The sequence below is a fragment of the Poecilia reticulata genome, chromosome 7 (genome assembly GCF_904066995.2).
Source record: "Poecilia reticulata chromosome 7, P_reticulata-male-v2, whole genome shotgun sequence".
Lineage (NCBI taxonomy): Eukaryota > Metazoa > Chordata > Actinopteri > Cyprinodontiformes > Poeciliidae > Poecilia > Poecilia reticulata.
The window spans coordinates 6,964,142-6,984,555 of NC_088836.1; the positions used below are offsets into that span (position 1 = coordinate 6,964,142).

The 20,414-nt window shown below is 37.7% G+C and overlaps 3 protein-coding genes across 5 annotated transcripts in view; all 3 read right to left on the reverse strand.

Moving 5' to 3' along the window:
• The window catches only part of prkcz (protein kinase C, zeta), a 97,566-nt gene extending 93,162 nt beyond the window's left edge, over positions 1–4,404 (reverse strand). For all 3 annotated transcript variants that reach the window (XM_008412928.3, XM_008412926.3, XM_008412925.3), the window contains exon 1: positions 4,138–4,404. In XM_008412928.3, coding sequence (XP_008411150.1) covers positions 4,138–4,214 — 77 coding nt within the window. In that variant the 5' untranslated portion in view covers positions 4,215–4,404. The remainder of the gene's footprint in view (positions 1–4,137) is intronic.
• A 614-nt stretch (positions 4,405–5,018) lies between these two features.
• Positions 5,019–9,709, reverse strand: LOC145547548 (tumor necrosis factor receptor superfamily member 14-like). Its single transcript, XM_081608700.1, has 6 exons — positions 9,524–9,709; positions 9,334–9,426; positions 7,100–7,225; positions 6,864–7,022; positions 6,697–6,781; positions 5,019–5,599 (listed from the first exon to the last, which is right to left on the reverse strand). Exons 1-6 carry the CDS (start codon positions 9,546–9,548, stop codon positions 5,449–5,451), a joined length of 639 nt encoding a protein of 212 aa, XP_081464826.1. The 5' UTR covers positions 9,549–9,709; the 3' UTR covers positions 5,019–5,448.
• A 3,138-nt stretch (positions 9,710–12,847) lies between these two features.
• Positions 12,848–18,780, reverse strand: LOC103466970 (tumor necrosis factor receptor superfamily member 14-like). Its single transcript, XM_081608701.1, has 6 exons — positions 18,635–18,780; positions 18,445–18,537; positions 16,236–16,361; positions 14,383–14,541; positions 14,216–14,300; positions 12,848–13,102 (listed from the first exon to the last, which is right to left on the reverse strand). Exons 1-6 carry the CDS (start codon positions 18,657–18,659, stop codon positions 12,922–12,924), a joined length of 669 nt encoding a protein of 222 aa, XP_081464827.1. The 5' UTR covers positions 18,660–18,780; the 3' UTR covers positions 12,848–12,921.
• Positions 18,781–20,414: the final 1,634 nt, after the last annotated feature.

Below are 20,414 nucleotides of genomic sequence, written 5' to 3' on the forward strand. Positions count from 1 at the left end.
GAGTAACACAAACATTCCAAGCTGCACCATCAGGTGGAGATTATGTCTAAATCACAAACACAACAGCATTTAAAGAAAGAACATTCTGGGGAGGCCTTGAAGTCCTCTTTATGCAGACGTCCTCCATACCAGTGATTCACAAACTTTCCAGCTTCTGACCCACAAAACAAAAAGATGTAAAAGGTCCAGGACACCAACTCTGGGTGGAGCATTCAAGAGGTTTTACAGAGTCAGTTGAAAAATCATACAATAGCAGCACAACAGCAAATATACCATAGTGTTGCTTTTATTTGTTCATTTTTTTTCTTTTGCACTATTTACAAGGTACACAGAAGTTGTGTTGCTGTTAAACACACAATTTCAGAGAAGAAATTGACAAAGCAAATATTAATAAAACATTAATATTTGCAGTTCTTTGAAGAACATGCAATATTTGGAAACATGTAACTTGATAAAAATGTATGCATGCACATGTACTATGCTGGGTCAAACCAAATGATTCCCTACCCCCTTTGGGGATGAATAAAGTATCTTATTTTATATTATATAACTGCTTTGAATGATTGATTAATCGGAATTCTTCTGTAAAAACACAAAAAGCAAACAAGTCCTTAGACTCTTTGCCCCAATCTTTTTTGATTGATCAAATTAAGGATTGTTCCCACACCATGACATTAATCAGTCCATGAGCCTCTTGTCCATCTCTGAAACAAACAACTGAAGTGTCATCTGAGTATTTCTGTAAATGACAGAAGTCGGACTTGTGCTGGAAGTCTGAAGTGTAAAGAGTGAAAGGGAACGGTGAGAGTACAGCGCCCTGTGGCGCTCCTGTGCAACTGACAATTAAGGGCAACATTTACTTGATTGTGCTATAAAATGATTCCATGTAGTTGGAAAACACATAATACTGTCCCTTTAAAATAAATGTCAGAGTAAACAGCACTAAAATGATCAGAATCACGAATCGGTCATTTATTCTGGAAAACTTGATTTAGGTCTAAAGACTCAGCCAGCCTCATCAGTGTGATTAGTGATGTTTACATCAATAGTTTAATGATATTGGAATTAAGGGTGCACACATCGCAATTTTCTGGCCAATCACCGATCTCTTTTAAAAAGTGGATGATTTTCAGACTTTTAGCACGTAGATAAAATCAGAGGATAAATCGGAAAATCTCCCAATAAAAATGAAATCCAGTTTCAGTATGTTCAAAAGCAAACAAAACTCTGGCTACATCAAAAACAGAAATGTAACATTGAAATATTTCGTTTTTATTGTTTCTTTTTTACATTTTCTTGCTTTATATTTATAATGTTGCATATGTTGTCAACACCATGTTTTATTATTTTAAATTTCTAACATCATTTGACTTCTTAATAGTTTTTAGGTATATTGTTAAGAAAAGCTCACCTAGGGACAAATGCTGCAAATTAGCTCATGCTACAACACCATGATACATGGAAATGCTGTTTTATTCAGTTTGTCAATGTTAATGTGCATCTGTCCCTACCTAATTGAGTTGAATTGAATTATGCAGGCACATTTAGACCAGCAGTGGTCAATATTGGCAAAAATTATAACACAATATGTATTTTTAAATATCTCGATATCACAGATGATATTCCACATTTTCTGTTTCTTCCTTACTTTGATTTGGCCAGACAAATATGTACCTTCAAAACAGAGGGGTTCTTTTTTGCTTTCTTCCCTGTATAAACAGTCACTAGAGTAAAAGAATATATTCATATACAAACACAAAATCACACAATATGTTTAGTGCATCATAGAAAATAGATCAATATAAATGTAAACTAACTTTGGCCAACAAACAACAGTCTGAAATCAGTTCAGTGTAAATAAAACTAATTAAATCTGCAAATGAAGCAGACTGCTGTAGTTCAACAGAGCTTTAGTTCTGCAAGATGTTAGAGGTTTCTTTTTTAGAACTCAAACGTTATGTGCAAAACTAAGAATCTTGTTTTAATATAAAAGGCAATCTTCCTTTTTAAAAATGCTCAACACCAAAATACATGTTAATCAACAAAACCCAAGCTTTGCAAAAGCTTGTGCTCACTTCTTAATTATCTGGAACTTTTGCGCATTTTCATTTCTACCATTTGTCACAAACATCTAATGAGAGGTCAGTGTTTCGGCGTTTAGCGTTCTAACAAACTGCACTGCAGGCAGATATGTAGGTGTGATGGGGATGTGATGAGGACGAGTTGTTGGAGTTCGAACCTTGAACCAGAGGGACTACAGGAAGACAGTGACTGTCTTCTAAGAACATTTAAAAAAACTGAGTTTCTTTTACAACATGTGGTTTAAAGAAAGCAGGTTGTTAAGTGTCAAACAGTACACACACACACACACACACACACACACACACACACACACACACACACACACACACACACACACACTGGTCCACAGGGAGACATGCTGGTGGGACCTCAGGTGTGTTTTCTTCATTAAGACTTCTGCATCCTGAACAACAGTAAGCAGCTCTCCATTCTTACACAGACACAAGAGTCACTCTGGTAGATCAGAATCAGAATCCAAGAGAACAGAGCCCCTCCGACACCGATCGGTTTAACTCAATTTAATAACATTTACGGAGCTAAAGAGTGCTTTCATTTACATGTGAATACAGCAGGTAAGATGTGTAACATGCACAAGTGAAGCATCTCCACATTATGAGATGCTCTTACAGCCCATATCTCTGAGCTCAGAACCTGTTCAGTGGTATATTCAGAGCACCAACAGCTTTTTATCTACTAGTGTTTATTGTAGTTGAAGGATTGAATATAGTGACATGAGTCGATCCACAATATAATTCCTTATTCCTGTTCAGGGGAAGAGAGTTGATGATGGTTAGTGGTGATTTACCAGAAGATGAGGAGAATTTATGAGGAAATAAACCAAGTTGTCAGTTTGTGTTTTCAGGCAAGATGTATTCCCAAAATCTACTGATGTGATACTAGAGCACTTTAACACTGATTGGCATCCATCCATACCTGGAAATGGTTTAGAGATGAGTTTTCAGGAATTACTGTCTGCAAAAAGAATGGAAGATAGATGTATTTTTAATTTAAAGGTAGACTACTGTCTGTCAATGTTTCTAGAGGAGAAAAAAAATGCATTACAGAAGAAGAGAACCATTACAAGTCATTCATCGAAAGATTATTTGTTGAATGTTGCCTGGAATAACTGTATTAAATAATAATGTTTTGGCGTGGCCCAGTCAGAGTACTGACTTAAATCTGATACAGAATCTGTAGTAAAAAAAAAAAGTAATTTCTCTTAGAGATCAATAAAGTATTTTTGAATTTGAGGAAGCTAAAGATTAGGGTCATGACCAGGAGGCTTTAGGTGCAAACTCTCCCTAAAGATGAACGGTAATGGAAAAAAAAAGATGTAGAATCATGCAACGTCAGCAATTATGTTGCATTGATCTCATGTTAGTAAAGAGTTTTCTTTTGGTGATTGAGAAGGGGTACAAATAGATTTTGACATACCTTTCTTATGTAAATAAACAATGACATCTCCTGTAAATTATCTCATCTTCAGGCAGTTTCCATGGGTCATTTTCTATCAGAAGCAATCTTCTTGATTGAATTAAAAATAACTTTGAATCTAAAGGTGTGTTGGGTGCAGGAATCATTTTGGCCTCAACTGTATGAGAAGAAACTTCGGAGCCTCTTCCATCAGCCAAAATGAACACCGATGCAGGGGAATATGTCTTTGCCTTGTGTTGAAGTTTTTCTGATTACAAAATTGCGTCACATTCAACTTCATCTGACCTTTATGGTTTAAACCAAAAAGCCTAGGCATAATGGGCCGTGAGCACACCTCAAGAAAACAAATACGACACAATTACCTTCTGACATACATTCTAAATAAAGAATTGCGAGTTTCAGGTATTTGTGCAACCATTCTCCAAGCTGGAACTAGTTTTCCTCCGTACAGCTGAGAGAGAGTGTGCCGCCGGTAAGGTGTGCGGCGGAAGCACTGAGCGCGAGCCAAAGATGACGAGCGTACAGTTTGACCCATAACACATTCTCGGTGCTTCCCCTCGCCACCTCGGTTAGGATAAATAATGACAGCTTTCCGAGTGCATCCCACGGAGAATCACTCACCCACGGTAGTGAGCCTTAACTTTCACCCACTCGGAGTTCAGGTCCATGATGGATCCGTTTGACGCCAGCATATGCATCGTTAAGAGTTTGGTTCAACTCCCAAGCAGCCCAACGTTAACAGGACACGTCCAAACTTTGCTGTCCGAACTTCTTCTCACTTCAGAATACAAGGTTTTACATACCGAGGCTGGAGGTGACGCTTAGACTGAATTAAACTAGTAAAGCTACTTTAAAGTTTTGTTGTTTCAGAATCATTAAGGCTTCGATGACGGAGTTCTTAGTCAAAGGAACTTAAGTAGCGTTGTTATTTCCGTATTTGATTTTCAAAATAGAACTAATGCTGTTAATATTTATGGCAGTGATATGGTGGCACTTTTATTTTGAAAGCAAATCTTCTTTGCAGTCTAAACACTGTCTGACTCAGCTTGACAGCACTTCTTCTCTCTCACTATGGTTACGGTAATCCAAATTCACCTGTCCCGCTGTTCCTGTCCATGGCTGCCACAGCAACAAGTCTAACACAGAAACAGAGACTGGCAATGCTGTTGTTGAATAAATTTAATAAACTGTTTATTGTAACTTCTTGTCAAAGTATTATATTTTTATGGTTTGACATGTCATTTTTCTCCCTGTTTTTCCTCTTACAGCAATAAACGGGGCTTCTCCAGCAGACATTAAATAATTATATCCTGCAATATAATTTTTTTAAAGTTTTTAAAGTGCTACAGTCAAATGCTTTATTTTACTAGTGTGATGTTGCAGAAGTATTTAGGGATATGCTTAAAAAAATATTTCATCGTTGATGTTCACAAATATAAAGTCACGAGGCGCCATCTGGTGGACAATGCGCAGTGCATGCAAAATTGCTGTATTGAACAGCATTTTCTCATTTCAAGTTCAGAGTAGACGAACTTTTACTTTCATATAAATACATAAACAAACCTTTATGTAACTTTTCAATTAAACGTGTTTATTAATACAAAATACAGAGATGTTAACAGTAACTGTATAAAATTAACTAATTATGTTCAAATTTGAATAAACAGTAGATCATACATGGAAGAAATCTAAGAGTCTGATCTTTCCTATCACTGAAGTTTACTTCGTTAAATGTACAATCAATTTACTGAAGTAAGAGTAGCAATAATACTCAAAAGAAAAAAGTGCAGTGCAGTAAAAATACTTATTAGTGCCTCTTTTTTCAAGTAAATGTAACCAGTGCTACTCGTTTTTGAACATATATAACTACATTCTTTTAAAAAGCAGAAGTTTTATTGCTTATCAAACAGTTAAATCAAACAGTTATTCAAATCACCACAAACCTCTAGAAAGCACTAAGCACAGTATTAAGAAGCAAACAAATGGCAGCAACAGAAAATATCTGTGTCTTAATGATCCATTTCTGCAGACAACATCGGCTGTTAAGCTTCCATCTTGGACTGTGGTTTGGTTTTCAGAGCATCTGTTGGAGAAAATAAGAAACACATTTTAGTCTTCTATTACCAAATTTACACATACTTGTTCTGCCTTTAATGAACTGGCACTTTTAGAGTAAACGTCCATGTTTTACATTGTTTGATTTCAATCAGTGTTGCTCGATTCTGGTCCTCAGGGATCACTGCCTTGCATATTGTAAATGTCTCTGTTCCAGAACACCCGATTCAAATTACTGCATGATTTCCTCTGCATGCAATGAGCCACACCTGAAAGTCAGGTGTGTGGCAGAAGGGAAACACCTAAAACATGCAGGGCGGTGGACCCTGAGAACTGGAACGGAGAGGCTCTAAATGAAGATATTGCTAAGTTTTTTCCACCTAACATTATGACCTGTACTTGTACAACTGGGTGCTACTGGCACCTGTACTTGTAAAGCACTTTATCGAGTGCAGAGTCATGCTTCCCACAACATTGAGTCATTCACATGATGATGGGAAAGCAGCGGTCTGTCACCGGCAGACACCACGACTGAGACAAACAAAGCTGGAGTTCTAACTGGCAACCCACCGGTTACGGGACAAACTCCTGCCTCCTGAGCCACCGGTGCCCACATTATTCCCATTATTCTTACATAAAAAAAGAAAACTAATTTAAACTCAATTTCATCTGTCTGCAGGTGATGGTAGTAGAAGAAAGGTCTTTCTGGAAGAGAATTCTGATGTAGAAAATATAATGAGGAGATTTTTCAACATTGATATTTCAGTTTATTCCTCACATTAAACACCTGTCAGACTCCTGAAGTTCCTCTGCAGCTATTAAATCTATCTGAGCGTCATCAATGCTTTTTGTGTTGGAGTCCTACAGTGCAAAATGGCCTTATGGCACTTTTGTCTTCACCTTAAATCATGCTCCACAACCATACAGTTCTAAGTGGGTGCGGGTTTATGACTACATTGCGAGGTTGATCAGGGCTATAATAATATAATAATGGTTATATTATTATAGCTATGGCTATAATAATGGTTAGTCTGTTTTAACCCCCCATTCTAAGTCGGGACGTTTCAGGTGATTTTGAGGAAGATGTGGAATGAAATGATGAGCTGAAAGGTCCTGTTATCTTACTTTCTCCACAGAGTGCAGTTCACTCCATCTGGGGAAAAGGAGCCTGGCTGACAAGCTTCACACACTGTATCATGTCTGCTGGTTCCTGTTAAAACACCAACAGTTTAACACAGAAACACACCAACATTTACAAATGGTTTTAAATCCACGAATGAATTCAGACTCACCAGGCTGCTTTATTCTCTCTCCTGGCTTACAGACTGAATGTTTCTCTGCTTTGCTACATCCTGTACTATCTATTAAACTTTTGCAGAAAAATCCACTTAGAACATCACAAACCGAATCCAATGTTGATGTACAGTTTTGCTTCACAAAGAGACCAAGCCCTAGAAAATAAAAGCACTTGTTAGGACTATTTAAATTGTTATCAAAAGGCCCGTCTTTTCAGTTTCCCTGACTGCACCTGAGTCACAGGTGGAGCAGGAGAGACACCTCCCCAGTCTGTTGGAGTGGTTCATGTAGGTTCCCGTCTGACAGGGAACGCAGTGTGTTCCTGACTCAGCCGTGCAGTCCCTGCCAACCATGGTTCCTGTAAGAATACAAATGGATAATTTTTTTTACTAGAAACATCTTCATCAGCTCAGGTACAACAAGATTTCTTTATAGCTAAAATTCCAAATAAAGTTAAAAAGAGACTGTTGTTTGAAATGGTACTATACAGAAAAAATGTCCTAGCACTAGTCAACATATTTCCTGCAGCAGACAACAGATTAACATCTCTTGGGAAGTTGGCTATTGTTTTTGTCCGAGTAAATTTTGGAAAATATTTTTCTTTTAAGGAGTTTTACCGCACTGCATTTTCTTCACTTTCACTTGAGTAACACTCTACCTGCTATGTATAATTTCACTGAATGAAGAACATGTTTTAACCAAAACCTTAACAGATACAGACACACAGCTACAGTTTGCCAAAACGAGAATAATTATTTTACTACAAGCTTTGTTGTTCTGATTTTCATATCTGTCTGAATCTGATGAGACTTTTGAAACTGACAAAGTTACAGTAACTTATATATCGTCATTGGTTATATGGGAAAAAAAGACATTTTGAAAAGGTTTTTTTCTGGTATGATTTCTTGCTTTGTAATATTTATTTTTATATATTTTGTAGTTTATATTTTTATACATAAAATCATATTTTAGTCTTTAAAATACTAACTTGTCCATATAATGTTATATCGTTTGTCCGTGGACATATTTTTTAAATATTAAATTACATGCGTTACTCAGTACTTAAGTTGCATTTATACCAAATACTTTTTTCACTCTTGTCATTCAATGGATACTTGTTACTCATGCACAAATATATTGAAGTAGTGCTACTCTTAAATTCAGTTTTGGGTGGGCTACACCTCTGATCTTATGGTATAAAGCACATGCGTCAAACTCAAGGCCCGTGGGCCAAATCTGGCCCGCCACACAAATGTGGCCCTCTAGATTCCAGACTAAACACTAAGTGTGATTAAATATTATGTTATCAAATCAATGCAGTGTTTATCCGTTACTGAAAAATTATACTAACCAGTCCTTCCAGTTTGAGAATTATTATAGAAATTCACAATAATGTGTGAATTTTTGCACTAAAACATAATTTAGAGTTTATTGCAAATTTTTCTAAAAAATTGTCAAAAACTGACTTGTACTAAACAGCTGCCTCAGTTTGAATTGATGTCAGATTGATTGATGCCAACCGGACATTGTGGTGGTGGATAAAGAACAGAGGAAAGCCGTTGTGGTGGATGTAGCAATACCAAGTGATTACAACATCAGGAAAAAGGAGCATGAGAAATTGGAGAAGTACCAGGGCCTCAGGGAGGAACTGGAAAAGACCTGGAAGGTGAAGACCACAGTGGTGCCTGTGGTCATCGGGGCCCTCGGGGCAGTCACCCCCAAACTGGAGCAGTGGCTCAAACAGATCCCAGGAACAACATCTGACATCTCAGTCCAGAAATGTGCAGTTCTAGGCACAGCCAAGATACTGCGCAGAACCCTCAAGCTCCCAGGCCTCTGGTAGAGGACCCGAGCTCAGAGGATGAAACAGACCACACGCGGAGGGTGAGAAGGGAATAATATATATAATATATAGGCTGCAGTGGCACAGTTGGTAGAGCTGTTGCCTTGCAGCAAGAAGGTTCTGGGTTCGATTCCTGGCCCTGGTCTTTCCGCATGGAGCTTGCATGTTCTCCCTTTGTATGCGTGGGTTTTCTCCAAAAACATGACTGTCAGGTTAATTGGCTTCTCCAAATTTCCCCTAGGTGTGACTGTGTGTGTGCATGGTTGTTTGTCCTGTGTGTCTCTGTGTTGCCCTGCGACAGACTGGCGACCTGTCCAGGGTGTACCCCGCCTATCGCCCGAAACGTTAGCTGGAGATGGGCACCAGCAACCCTCCCGACCCCATTAAGGGACAAGGGTGCAAGAAGATGGATGGATATATATATATATATATATATATATATATATATATATATGCACACACACAGAGGTAGTCCCCTTGGCCCCCCCAACTTTAAAAGTCTAGCTCCGCCACTGCAAGGCAACGTTCAACGCTGAGCGTTTTTCAACGGAAATATGGAAACCACACAAAATGGCTCCAGTTTCCTTTTGCCTTTTGTTTTAGTTTTTTTCGTTGTTCTCTACCTTCTTGGCACATCGGGCAGCATTGTCCGTCGCTGGTTGGGTATTCTTTCCGTCGACAGGTTGATGAAACTGGTTCGAACAAGGCAACACCGACTGTAAAAGAACGTAGCAGTGGAAAGAAAGATTGCAATGAGTGTCTTCCTCATCCTCAGATCCGTTCAAATGTCTCATCGGACACAATCAGACTCACCTAACATGACCAACATGGAAATCATGTTACATCATGCACCGCTGATTTACGTTTCTGATGAAATTTCTTGGCGTTCTCTTTCTTTTGGTTTTAGAAATCCTACATAAAACTAACCAATCAAAGGCGGAAAAAAAGAAACTAGTTGCCAGATTTGTCTGGAAATCCCCCATTATAGAGTTTACAGTAAGAATTTATTTGGCCATTGATGAGGCCAGTTTTGTATTTGATTCCGTTTCTTTTCTTGCTTAAATCCTCACATCTGTTTCTGTTTTTTCAAGTCTAAAATGAAGACGTTGATCCAAATGGAACATTTATCAGATTATAAAGCCATTCAAAAATAGTAATTTGTGTAAATATATAGAACAGTTCGTTAAATGCCACACAACCAAATGAGCAGCATTATCTCCGAGTTTAGCTTGTTTGCTATCTTAATGGGTTTTTATCAGAGATGTGACAGTTCATGGTTTGAGATTTGGTTCTGAGTAAACATCTAGTTACCTCCCCACACCCACCCTTCTGCTTCCTGAGTGAAACATATTTATTTTCTTTTTTTCTTCACTTTATTGCCAACCAAAAACAAGCAGTTTACACAAACACTTTAATCTTCAGGATGCGAGTATGGTATTCTTTCTGCCGACAGGTTGATGAAACTGAAAGCAACTAGTTGCCAGATTTGTCTAGAAAACCTCCATTCGGTTTGTGATGTTTTCTATTTGATCCGCAAATTTCGCCTTTCCTTTTCTTGCTTCCATCCTCACATCTGTTTCCATCCATGAAATAACGTTTCATTTTAAGTCTAAGATGAAGACGTTGATCCAAATGGAATCCTGAGCATTTATCGGATCCAAAAAAACAAAAAATAGTAATTCATGAAAATATATAGAACAGTTCCTTAAATGCCACACAACATAGGCCCATAATGATCAAAATTAAAGCAATTTTTATATTTTGGGAGTTGCAAAAATGCGCATCGGTACGTAAGAGGATTAGGGCCACCGGAAAAAAAAAAAAGAATTCTGACATTAATCTCAGAATTCTGAGTTTAAAGTCAAAATTCTGAGATTAATGTCAGAATTCTGAGATTAAAGTCAGAATTCTGAGATTAAAGTCAGAATTCTGAGATTACAAGTGGAGGAGTTTAAGTATCTGGGGATCTTGTTCACGAATGAGGGAACAAGGGAGCGGGAGATTGACAGGCGGATTGGCACAGCGTCTGCCATGAAGCGGGCACTGTACCGATCCGTCATGGTGAAGAGAGAGCTGAGCCAAAAAGCGAAGCTCTCGATTTACCGGTCGATCTACGTTCCCACCCTCATCTATGGTCATGAAATTTGGGTCATGACCGAAAGAACGAGATCATGGGTACAAGCGGCCAAAATGGGTTTCCTCCGCAGGGTGGCCGGGCTCTCCCTTAGAGATAGGGTGAGAAGCTTGGTCATCCGGGAGGGACTCAGAGTAGAGCCGCTGCTCCTCCACGTCAAGAGGAGCCAGTTGAGGTGGCTCGGACATCTGGTAAGGATGCCTCCTGGACGCCTCCCTGGTGAGGTGTTCCGGGCACGTCCCACCGGGAGGAGGCCTCGGGGAAGACCCAGGACACGCTGGAGGGACTATGTCTCTTGGCTGGCCTGGGAACGCCTTGGGGTTCCCCCGGAGGAGCTGGAAGAAGTGGCTGGGGAGAGAGAAGTCTCCCTTCTGAAGCTGCTGCCCCCACGACCCGACCCCGGATAAGCGGAAGAAAATGGATGGATGGATGTAATTTAAAACATACTGAAAATAATAATCTAAAGTAGTGTTAAGTGAATTTTAAAAAAATATATTTTGAGCATATATTTTTTAAATATACACAAAATATATTGTAAATATACTTGAGAAAGTGTATATTTACACTTGGGCAAATATATATTTTGTTCACTTAAAGTATACTTTTAATTAATATATTAAAAGTGTATTTTGGTACAATTTGTCTTCATAAATATGGATTTGGTCCTTTTTTCTGCAATACAATTAAAACACTTTATTGTAATGCTAATTGCTCTGTCAAGTTAAACAAATTGCACCTCATCTAGATTTAACCTATATTGAAGAATTAGGCAAGGCTGCTGAAACTCCCCTTATCTCTTCCTTTTAGCTACTCAAATTCTTTCTGTCTACATTTCTATAAATCAACTTAAAGATATTTGTTTTTGGTAAAGAAATAAGAATTAGTAAATTGGCTGATGATACTACTCTGTTTTTAAGAGATAGCAGTCAAGTTTCTCCTGCTTTAAATTTAATCAAAGTTTTCTCTGATGTTTCAGGCCTTTACTTGAACATTAATAAATGTGAACTTCTACTGGTTAAAGATAGTGATTTAGATTTTGTTTGTAATGTTCCTGTCAAAGTGTTATTTATTTATGCATAATTATCTCTAAGAATGATTTAGAAAGGTGTTCATCAAATTTTGCTCCCTTAGTTGATAAAACCAAAAATGCAGTAATTTATGGCTTCAAATAGATCTAAGCCTTAGAGGATGGGTATTGTTATCTTAAGTGGAGGGAATATCACGGCTCACTTATTCTGCGCTTTCTTTGCATTTAGACAACCAAACTATAAAATCTAGTGACCAAATGTTATTCCATTTCTTATGGAAAAATTGTATACATTACTTAAGAAAACCAGTGGTAATAAATTCTTATGAAAAATGAGGGTTGAATTTTCTAGATTTCAAAACTCTTAATACATTCAAAATAAATTGGTTAAAGTCGCATCTAAAAAAATCCATCCTCCATTTGGAATACTTTCCCAAATGACATTTTCTCAAGTGTAGGGGCTCTTAATTTCCTCCTCCTCTGTAATTATAATGTAGAGAAAATACAAACATGCACTTCTTTCATGGGCACTTATATATAAACATCCTTTTTCTCCCCATAAATTCTTCATCTGGAATAACCAATACATCCTTCACAACAATAAATATTTATTTTATCCTAAATGGTTCAACAATAAAATCCTTCTCATGGGTCAGCTATTTAACAAAAATAAGTGTTTCAGTTACAATGAGTTCAAACTCAAGTATGACTTTGCTGTAACTTCTAAATAGTATGATATTGTGTTTGATACTGTAACTAATGAGATATGTGAACTCTTTAGATATAATGTTGTTGCTGAATATAAGGCCTTGTTGAATGTAACTGACACCACCGTTAGTAAAACGTGTTTTTCTTCTACTTGTAAAAATAACAGAACTATTAGTGCCCTGTTTCAACAAGATGTTATTTCTGTACCTTCATCCGTTTTCTATTGGAAGAAATTTGTCCCTGATTCACGATGGAATAAGGTGTGGACTCATCATTAGAAACTTTTTATAAACAACAAAATGAAAGTATTATTGTATTAAGCAAAGAAAAGGGCAGCTAGAACTAAACAGTGCCATTCTTTTGCTTCTCCACACAGAGCTTAGAGATAAAAAGAACTAAGATCTGTGTAAAGAAGCAAACAAATGGCAGCCACAGAAAATATCTGTGTCTTAATGATCCATTTCTGCAGACAACATCGGCCGTTAAGCTTCCATCTTGGACTGTGGTTTGGTTTTCAGAGCATCTGTTGGAGAAAATAAGAAACACATTTTAGTCTTCCATTACCAAATGTACACATACAGTACTTGTTCTGCCTTTAATGAACTGGCACTTTTAGAGTAAACGTCCATGTTTTACATTGTTTGATTTCAATCAGTGTTGCTCGATTCTGGTCCTCAGGGATCACTGCCTTGCATATTGTAAATGTCTCTGTTCCAGAACACCAGATTCAAATTACTGCATGATTTCCTCTGCATGCAATGAGCCACACCTGAAAGTCAGGTGTGTGGCAGAAGGGAAACACCTAAAACATGCAGGGCGGTGGACCCTGAGAACTGGAACGGAGAGGCTCTAAATGAAGATATTGCTAAGTTTTTTCCACCTAACATTATGACCTGTACTTGTACAACTGGGTGCTACTGGCACCTGTACTTGTAAAGCACTTTATCGAGTGCAGAGTCATGCTTCCCACAACATTCAGTCATTCACATGATGATGGGAAAGCAGCGGTCTGTCACCGGCAGACACCACGACTGAGACAAACAAAGCTGGAGTTCTAACTGGCAACCCACCGGTTACGGGACAAACTCCTGCCTCCTGAGCCACCGGTGCCCACATTATTCCCATTATTCTTACATAAAAAAAAAAGAAAACTCATTTAAACTCAATTTATCTGTCTGCAGGTGATGGTAGTAGAAGAAAGATCTTTCTGGAAGAGAATTCTGATGTAGAAAATATAATGAGGAGATTTTTCAACATTGATATTTCAGTTTATTCCTCACATTAAACACCTGTCAGACTCCTGAAGTTCCTCTGCAGCTATTAAATCTATCTGAGCGTCATCAATGCTTTTTGTGTTGGAGTCCTACAGTGCAAAATGGCCTTATGGCACTTTTGTCTTCCCCTTAACTCATGCCACACTTGCTCCACAACCATACAGTTCTAAGTGGGTACGGGTTTGTGACTACATTGCGAGGTTGATCAGGGCTATAATAATATAATAATGGTTATATTATTATAGCTATGGCTATAATAATGGTTAGTCTGTTTTAACCCCCCATTCCAAGTCGGGACGTTTCAGGTCATTTTGAGGAAGATGTGGAATGAAATGATGAGCTGAAAGGTCCTGTTATCTTACTTTCTCCACAGAGTGCAGTTCACTCCATCTGGGGAAAAGGAGCCTGGCTGACAAGCTTCACACACTGTATCATGTCTGCTGGTTCCTGTTAAAACACCAACAGTTTAACACAGAAACACACCAACATTTACAAATGGTTTTAAATCCACGAATGAATTCAGACTCACCAGGCTGCTTTATTCTCTCTCCTGGCTTACAGACTGAATGTTTCTCTGCTGTGCTACATCCTGTACTATCTATTAAACTTTTGCAGAAAAATCCACTTAGAACATCACAAACCGAATCCGATGTTGATTTACAGTTCTGCTTCGCAAAGAGACCAAGCCCTAGAAAATAAAAAACACTTGTTAGGACCAGGGGCATGGTAAAGGGGGGAAAAGTCATGAACAATTCTAGGGTCCCTGACCAGCAGGGGGCCCTCCACAATTTAATTATTTGTATTTTGTTCATAGAAATAAAATAAAAAAATCGGGATCCTGTCAAAAACAAAAAAATCATCATATTGTATTTACAAAGATTGTTTGTAGCAGTAAACATTTTATGTTACCCCTCCCAGACCAAAAAACACACATCTGTTTTTGCCCTGAACCCCCCCATCTACGTTAAATGGTTCGTTCCTGCTTGGAGCGCTTAACAGTGACGTATGCAGCTACAGTCAGTAGAAGCTGCAGCTGAATGCAGCTGCCACGAAACCACTGTGCCAGTTATTATGCTGCTAAGAAAAGTTATAAAATCGGGTTTTCAAAAACAAAAAAGAGAGAGGGAGAGAGAGGAAAAGGCAAGACCGTTAATTTATAACCCAGTTTTTCACCAAGAGAGGTGGGTAGACTGTGTGAGATTATCAACCATTTAGCGTAGTTAGCTTAGCTACAGACTACTGTTTGCCTCCATTTCACTAGCATTTAATGAATTAAGGAAAAAAATTACTAACATATTCATATTCATAACTGGTTCCCTGTGCCTTTTACCACTTAACAGATGAGTCAGTCAGCAGCAGTTATAACCCACGTCCCTCCTGACCTGTCCTCTCCTGAGTGAAATTAAGTCAGAAAAGTGCAACTTTTTCATAAATATTTTTCTAACAAATTTTTTAAAACTGTCATTATGTTGTGACAGTATGGTATGGTAAATCTATTTCCTCTGCCTTCTCCCAGGGTTCTCTAGAAACAACCAGTCAATGGCAGGAGAGTTTTAGTGCTGTCAATCACAATCTTATGTGGTGCTGCTGATCCTTCCTTCCCCTTGATTTGTGCCGTGCTGCAGCTAGCATAGCACAGAGCTGTGCAGATTGAAACTGTGAATGCTCAGTTTAGTTAGCATAGCTACCAATGATGGCGGATAAATGGTTTCTTGTAATGATAAGTTGTTTCTTCACTATTAGCACATTAAGCAGTGAGGGAATGAACAGTGCTAAGAGCGTCCTGCTAGTTCTGATTGGTTGTTTTTGGTCAGAACGGTGCATTACTTTAACCAGCAATAGTAATTCAGGAAGGAGGTGGAGGAGAGATCGTTTTCACAGATTATCTGTCTCATAACAAACCGCTACGACACGGTGACAACTTTAACAAATATGGAGAAAACATATTTTTTATTAAAGTTATGTACTGCAGCTTGAATAAAATGCAACTATATAGCATTTTTGAGAAGTCTGGATTGGTTTATGTGTAGTTGCACGTTACCTTTGACTGTTGCTCATGGGGAGAGACATTTCAGTATCCAAAACTAATGAAAAAAAAATTTAAGCAACATACTTGCATACTGGATGTGAACTGTTGGATGTAAAATTCATGAGCAGTAAATATTGTGCTAGTATTGAACCACAGAAAGCAAGGTGGTTGCAAGCCTTTAAAATTGACGCTTTTTATGGGTCAAATAGACTCAAACAATTGTAACAGCAGCTGCGCGGGGGGGGTCCAAATAAATTTTTTGTCAGGTGGCCCAAGATTTCTGGCGGCGCCCCTGGTTACGACTATTTAAATTGTTATCAAATGTCCCGCCTTTTCAGTTTCCCTGACTGCACCTGGGTCACAGGTGGCACAGGAGAGACACCTCTTCAGTCCGTTATATTGGTTCATGTAGGTTCCCGTCTGACAGGGAACGCAGTGTGTTCCTGACTCAGCCGTGCAGTCCCTGCCAACCACGGTTCCTGTAAGAATACAACAGGATAATTATTTTACTAGAAACATCTTCATCAGCTCAGGTACAACAAGGTTTCTTTATAGCTAAAATTCCAAATAAAGTTAAAAAGAGACTGTTGTTTGAAATGGGGTTATACAGAAAAAATGTCCTAGCACTAGTCAACATACAGACAACAGATTAACATCTCTTGGGAAGTTAGGACTATTGTTTTTGTCTGAGAAAATATTGTGGATGATTTTATGACAAGGGTCAAAGAGGAAAAAGAACATTCTTTACGAAGACCTTGTAGTGCTGCTGCTTTGTTTTTTGTGTCTCTTCAGTTCTGGTGCTTCAAATTTTTTTAAATATGATTTTTTTTCCCCTTCCACTGTCATGTCCAAAAACATGGCTGTCAGGTTAATTGGCCTCTCCAAATTGCCCCTAGGTGTGAGTGTGTGTGTGCATGGTTGTTTGTCTTGTGTGTCTCTGTGTTGCCCTGCGACAGACTGGCGACCTGTCCTGGGTGAACCCACCTCTCGCCCGGTACACTAGCTGGAGATGGGCACCAGCACCTCCTGACCCCACTAAGGGACAAGGGTGTAGGAAAATGGATGGCTGGATGGAAGTTAATTGAGTAACTTTTTGGAAAATATTTTTCTTTTAAGGAGTTTTACCGCACTGCATTTTCTTCACTTTCACTTGAGTAATACTCTACCTGCTATGTGTAATTTCACTGAATGAAGAACATGTTTTAACCAAAACCTTAACAGATACAGACACACAGCTACAGTTTGTCAAAACGAGAATAATTATTTTACTACAAGCTTTGTTGTTCTGATTTTCATATCTGTCTGAATCTGATTAGACTTTTGAAGGTGATGAAAATACAGTAACCTTATATATTGTCTGTGGTTACATAGATGAAATAATCATTTGAAAAAAAGATTTTCTGGTATGATTTCTTGTTTTGTAATATATATTTCAATGTATATGTATATATAATCATATTTTAGACTTTAAAAAACTAATTTTTCCATATAATGTTATGTTTGTCCACCTGACATAATTTAAAAATATTAAATTCTTTTAATATTTTAAAATAATTTATCCCCAAATTATTCAATTTAAACATCTACTTACATCCCCAACTCGCCTTTATGCCAAATATTTGTTTTATTCTTGTCATCCCATGGATACTTATTATTTAAGTAAAAACATATTGAAGTAGTGCTACTCTTAAATTCAGTTTTGGGTGGACTACACCTCTGATCTTATGGTATAAAGCACATGTGTCAAACTCAAGGCCCGTGGGCCAAATCTGGCCCGCCACACAAATGTGGCCCTTCTAGATTCCAGACTAAACACTAAGTGTGATTAAATATTATGTTATCAATCAAATCAACGCAGTGTTTTTCTGTTACTGCCAAATTACATCAACCAGTACCTCCAGTTTCTTGAGAATTATTATGAAAATTCACGATAATTCATGAATTTTTGCGCTGAAACATAATTGGAAGTTTATTGCAGATTTTTCTCAAAATTTGTCAAAAACTTTCTGACTTGTACTAAACAGCTGCCTCAGTTTGAATTGATGTCAGATTATATAGTCCATGATCCATACAGTCAGTAATAAAAAGTTGAATTTACCATCATAAATAAGTGCAAATATTTCCAAATTAGTACCACAAACACTTTTTTATTTGCAAACATCACAAAAAAAGTATCACAAAATATTAGAGGGACTGAAAAATTGTTCAATAATATTAAGGATTCATTGATATTTTAACAGTTTGTTTACAGATTTTAACAATACATTCTGGCACAACTGGCCCTTTAAGAGAATCGATGATCTCATCATCTTGATTTGGCCCAAAACCAAAACGAGTTTGACACCCCTGGAATAAAGCATTGCGTGTTTTAAAATGCTGACGTTATTGTTATTTCGAATGTCGCATTAACATTGACGCTCTAATCTAGTTTTTCGAGCTGAAGTTTGCCAAGGCAACGTTCAACGCTGAACGTTTTTCAACGGAAATATGGAAACCACACAAAATGGCTCCAGTTTCATTTTGCCTTTTTTTGTTTTTTTTTCTTTTTTCGTTGTTCTCTACCTTCTTGGCACATCGGGCAGCATTGTCCGTCGCTGGTTGGGTATTCTTTCTGTCGACAGGTTGATGAAACCGGTTCGAACAAGGCAACACCGACTATAAATGATCGTAGCAGCGGAAAGAAAGATTGCAATGAGTGTCTTCCTCATCCTCAGATCCGTTCAAATGTCTCATCGGACACAATCAGACTCACCTAACATGACCAACATGGAAATCATGTTACATCATGCACCGCTGATTTACGTTTCTGATGAAATTTCTTGGCGTTCTTTCTTTTGGTTTTAGAAATTCTACATAAAACTAACCAACGGGAAACGCGGATTAACGTAACACCGGCCCGCACAAGATATTCACGTGCGCGACAGCTCAAGACATTATGGTACACCCGTTTACGTGCTGCTTTCACAATAAAAGCGCACATCTGGTCCATGTTTGATCCAGCCGCTACTTTGCAAAAAGAAATAATGTATCAGAAATAACTGGGGACATTATGCAATGCTGAAAAACTTTCTGTTTCCAGCGATTTCTCTCACTTCTGGGTGGAAGAGGAACACCTTTGGAACAAAACCAGCAAATGTCAACCCGATCTAATGTGTAATTCCAAAATTAAAAAAGCACATTTTTACTATTTTTCCCCTACGTTGCCGTGCTTATTGCTGGAAAACTTTCTGTTTCCAGTGACTTCTCTCACTTCTGGATGACACACCTCTAGAACACAACCAGAAAATATCAACCCTATCTGATGTATAATTTCAAAATAAAAGCCTATTAAAAAAAGCACATTTTTACTATTTTTCCCCCAAGTTGCCGTGCTTATTGTTCGAAAACTCTCTGTTTCCAGTGACTTCTCTCACTTCTGGATGACACGCCTCTGGAACACAACCAGAAAATATCAACCCTATCTGATGTATAATTTCAAAATAAAAGCCTATTTTTAAAAAAGCACATTTTTACTTTTTCCCCCCTAAGTTGTCATGACAATTGCTTGAAAACTCTGTTTCCAGTGACTTCTCACTTCTCTCACTTCTCTTCAGTGACAGAGGGACACCTCTGGAAGACAAGCATAAAATGTCCACCAGATCTGATGTATAATTTCAAAATAAAAGCCTTTTAAAATAAGACGTTTTTACTTTTGTATTAAAAAAAATAAGTAGAAAATGTAGTGAAGAGCTGCCTCACCAGCACATAGGTGTCTCTAAACATATATTACATCTAAAAAAAATCTCACTAAATGCATATTATTATATCATCTTATTTATACTATGTTGCATACATATATAAAGGAAGAGAGAGAGAGAGAGATCAAGAGAGAGAGATGACATTTTGATTGCTTATTTTGATAAACTGGCAAAGTTGGTTTGATACTTGATGCACTAGGTAACGTGATTACTCATAGCATTTCTTTTTTCATCATAATTTATGAGCGTTTTATGATCCACATAACTTAAAACCGATGTGCAATTTGTTTTGTTTTGTTTTGTTTCATTTTATTTTTGTGTTTTTATTTTAAAAAGCCCTTGACTGGACTTTTAGGGACAGAGGTGTAAGGATGAAATGCTTACTTGAAGGGAAATATCTTTCTAATATTAAGAAGCTGTGGATGGCTGTTGTGATTAAGATTAATGTTTCAAGTAATTATTTGGAGATTATGTCCCAATGTAAGTTTTGTTGGTTCAAGTCAGTGAAATCTGTTCACAGCTTATTATTATTATTATTATTATTATTATTATTATTATTATTATTATTATTATTATTATTATTATTATTATTATTATTAGTGTGAGACTTAACGAATCTAAGGAAACATCAACCGGAACGCACCCTGTCAAAATGGTTCCTGGATCCTGCTCCAGCAGAATCTGGTTCAAATGAAGCTCTGCTTCGGGTGTTATAAAGATGCTATGAAACATGACTTAACAGCCTTAATAAAACAGCTGCGTCACAATATCTCGCAAAGACACAACTTCTGGTGG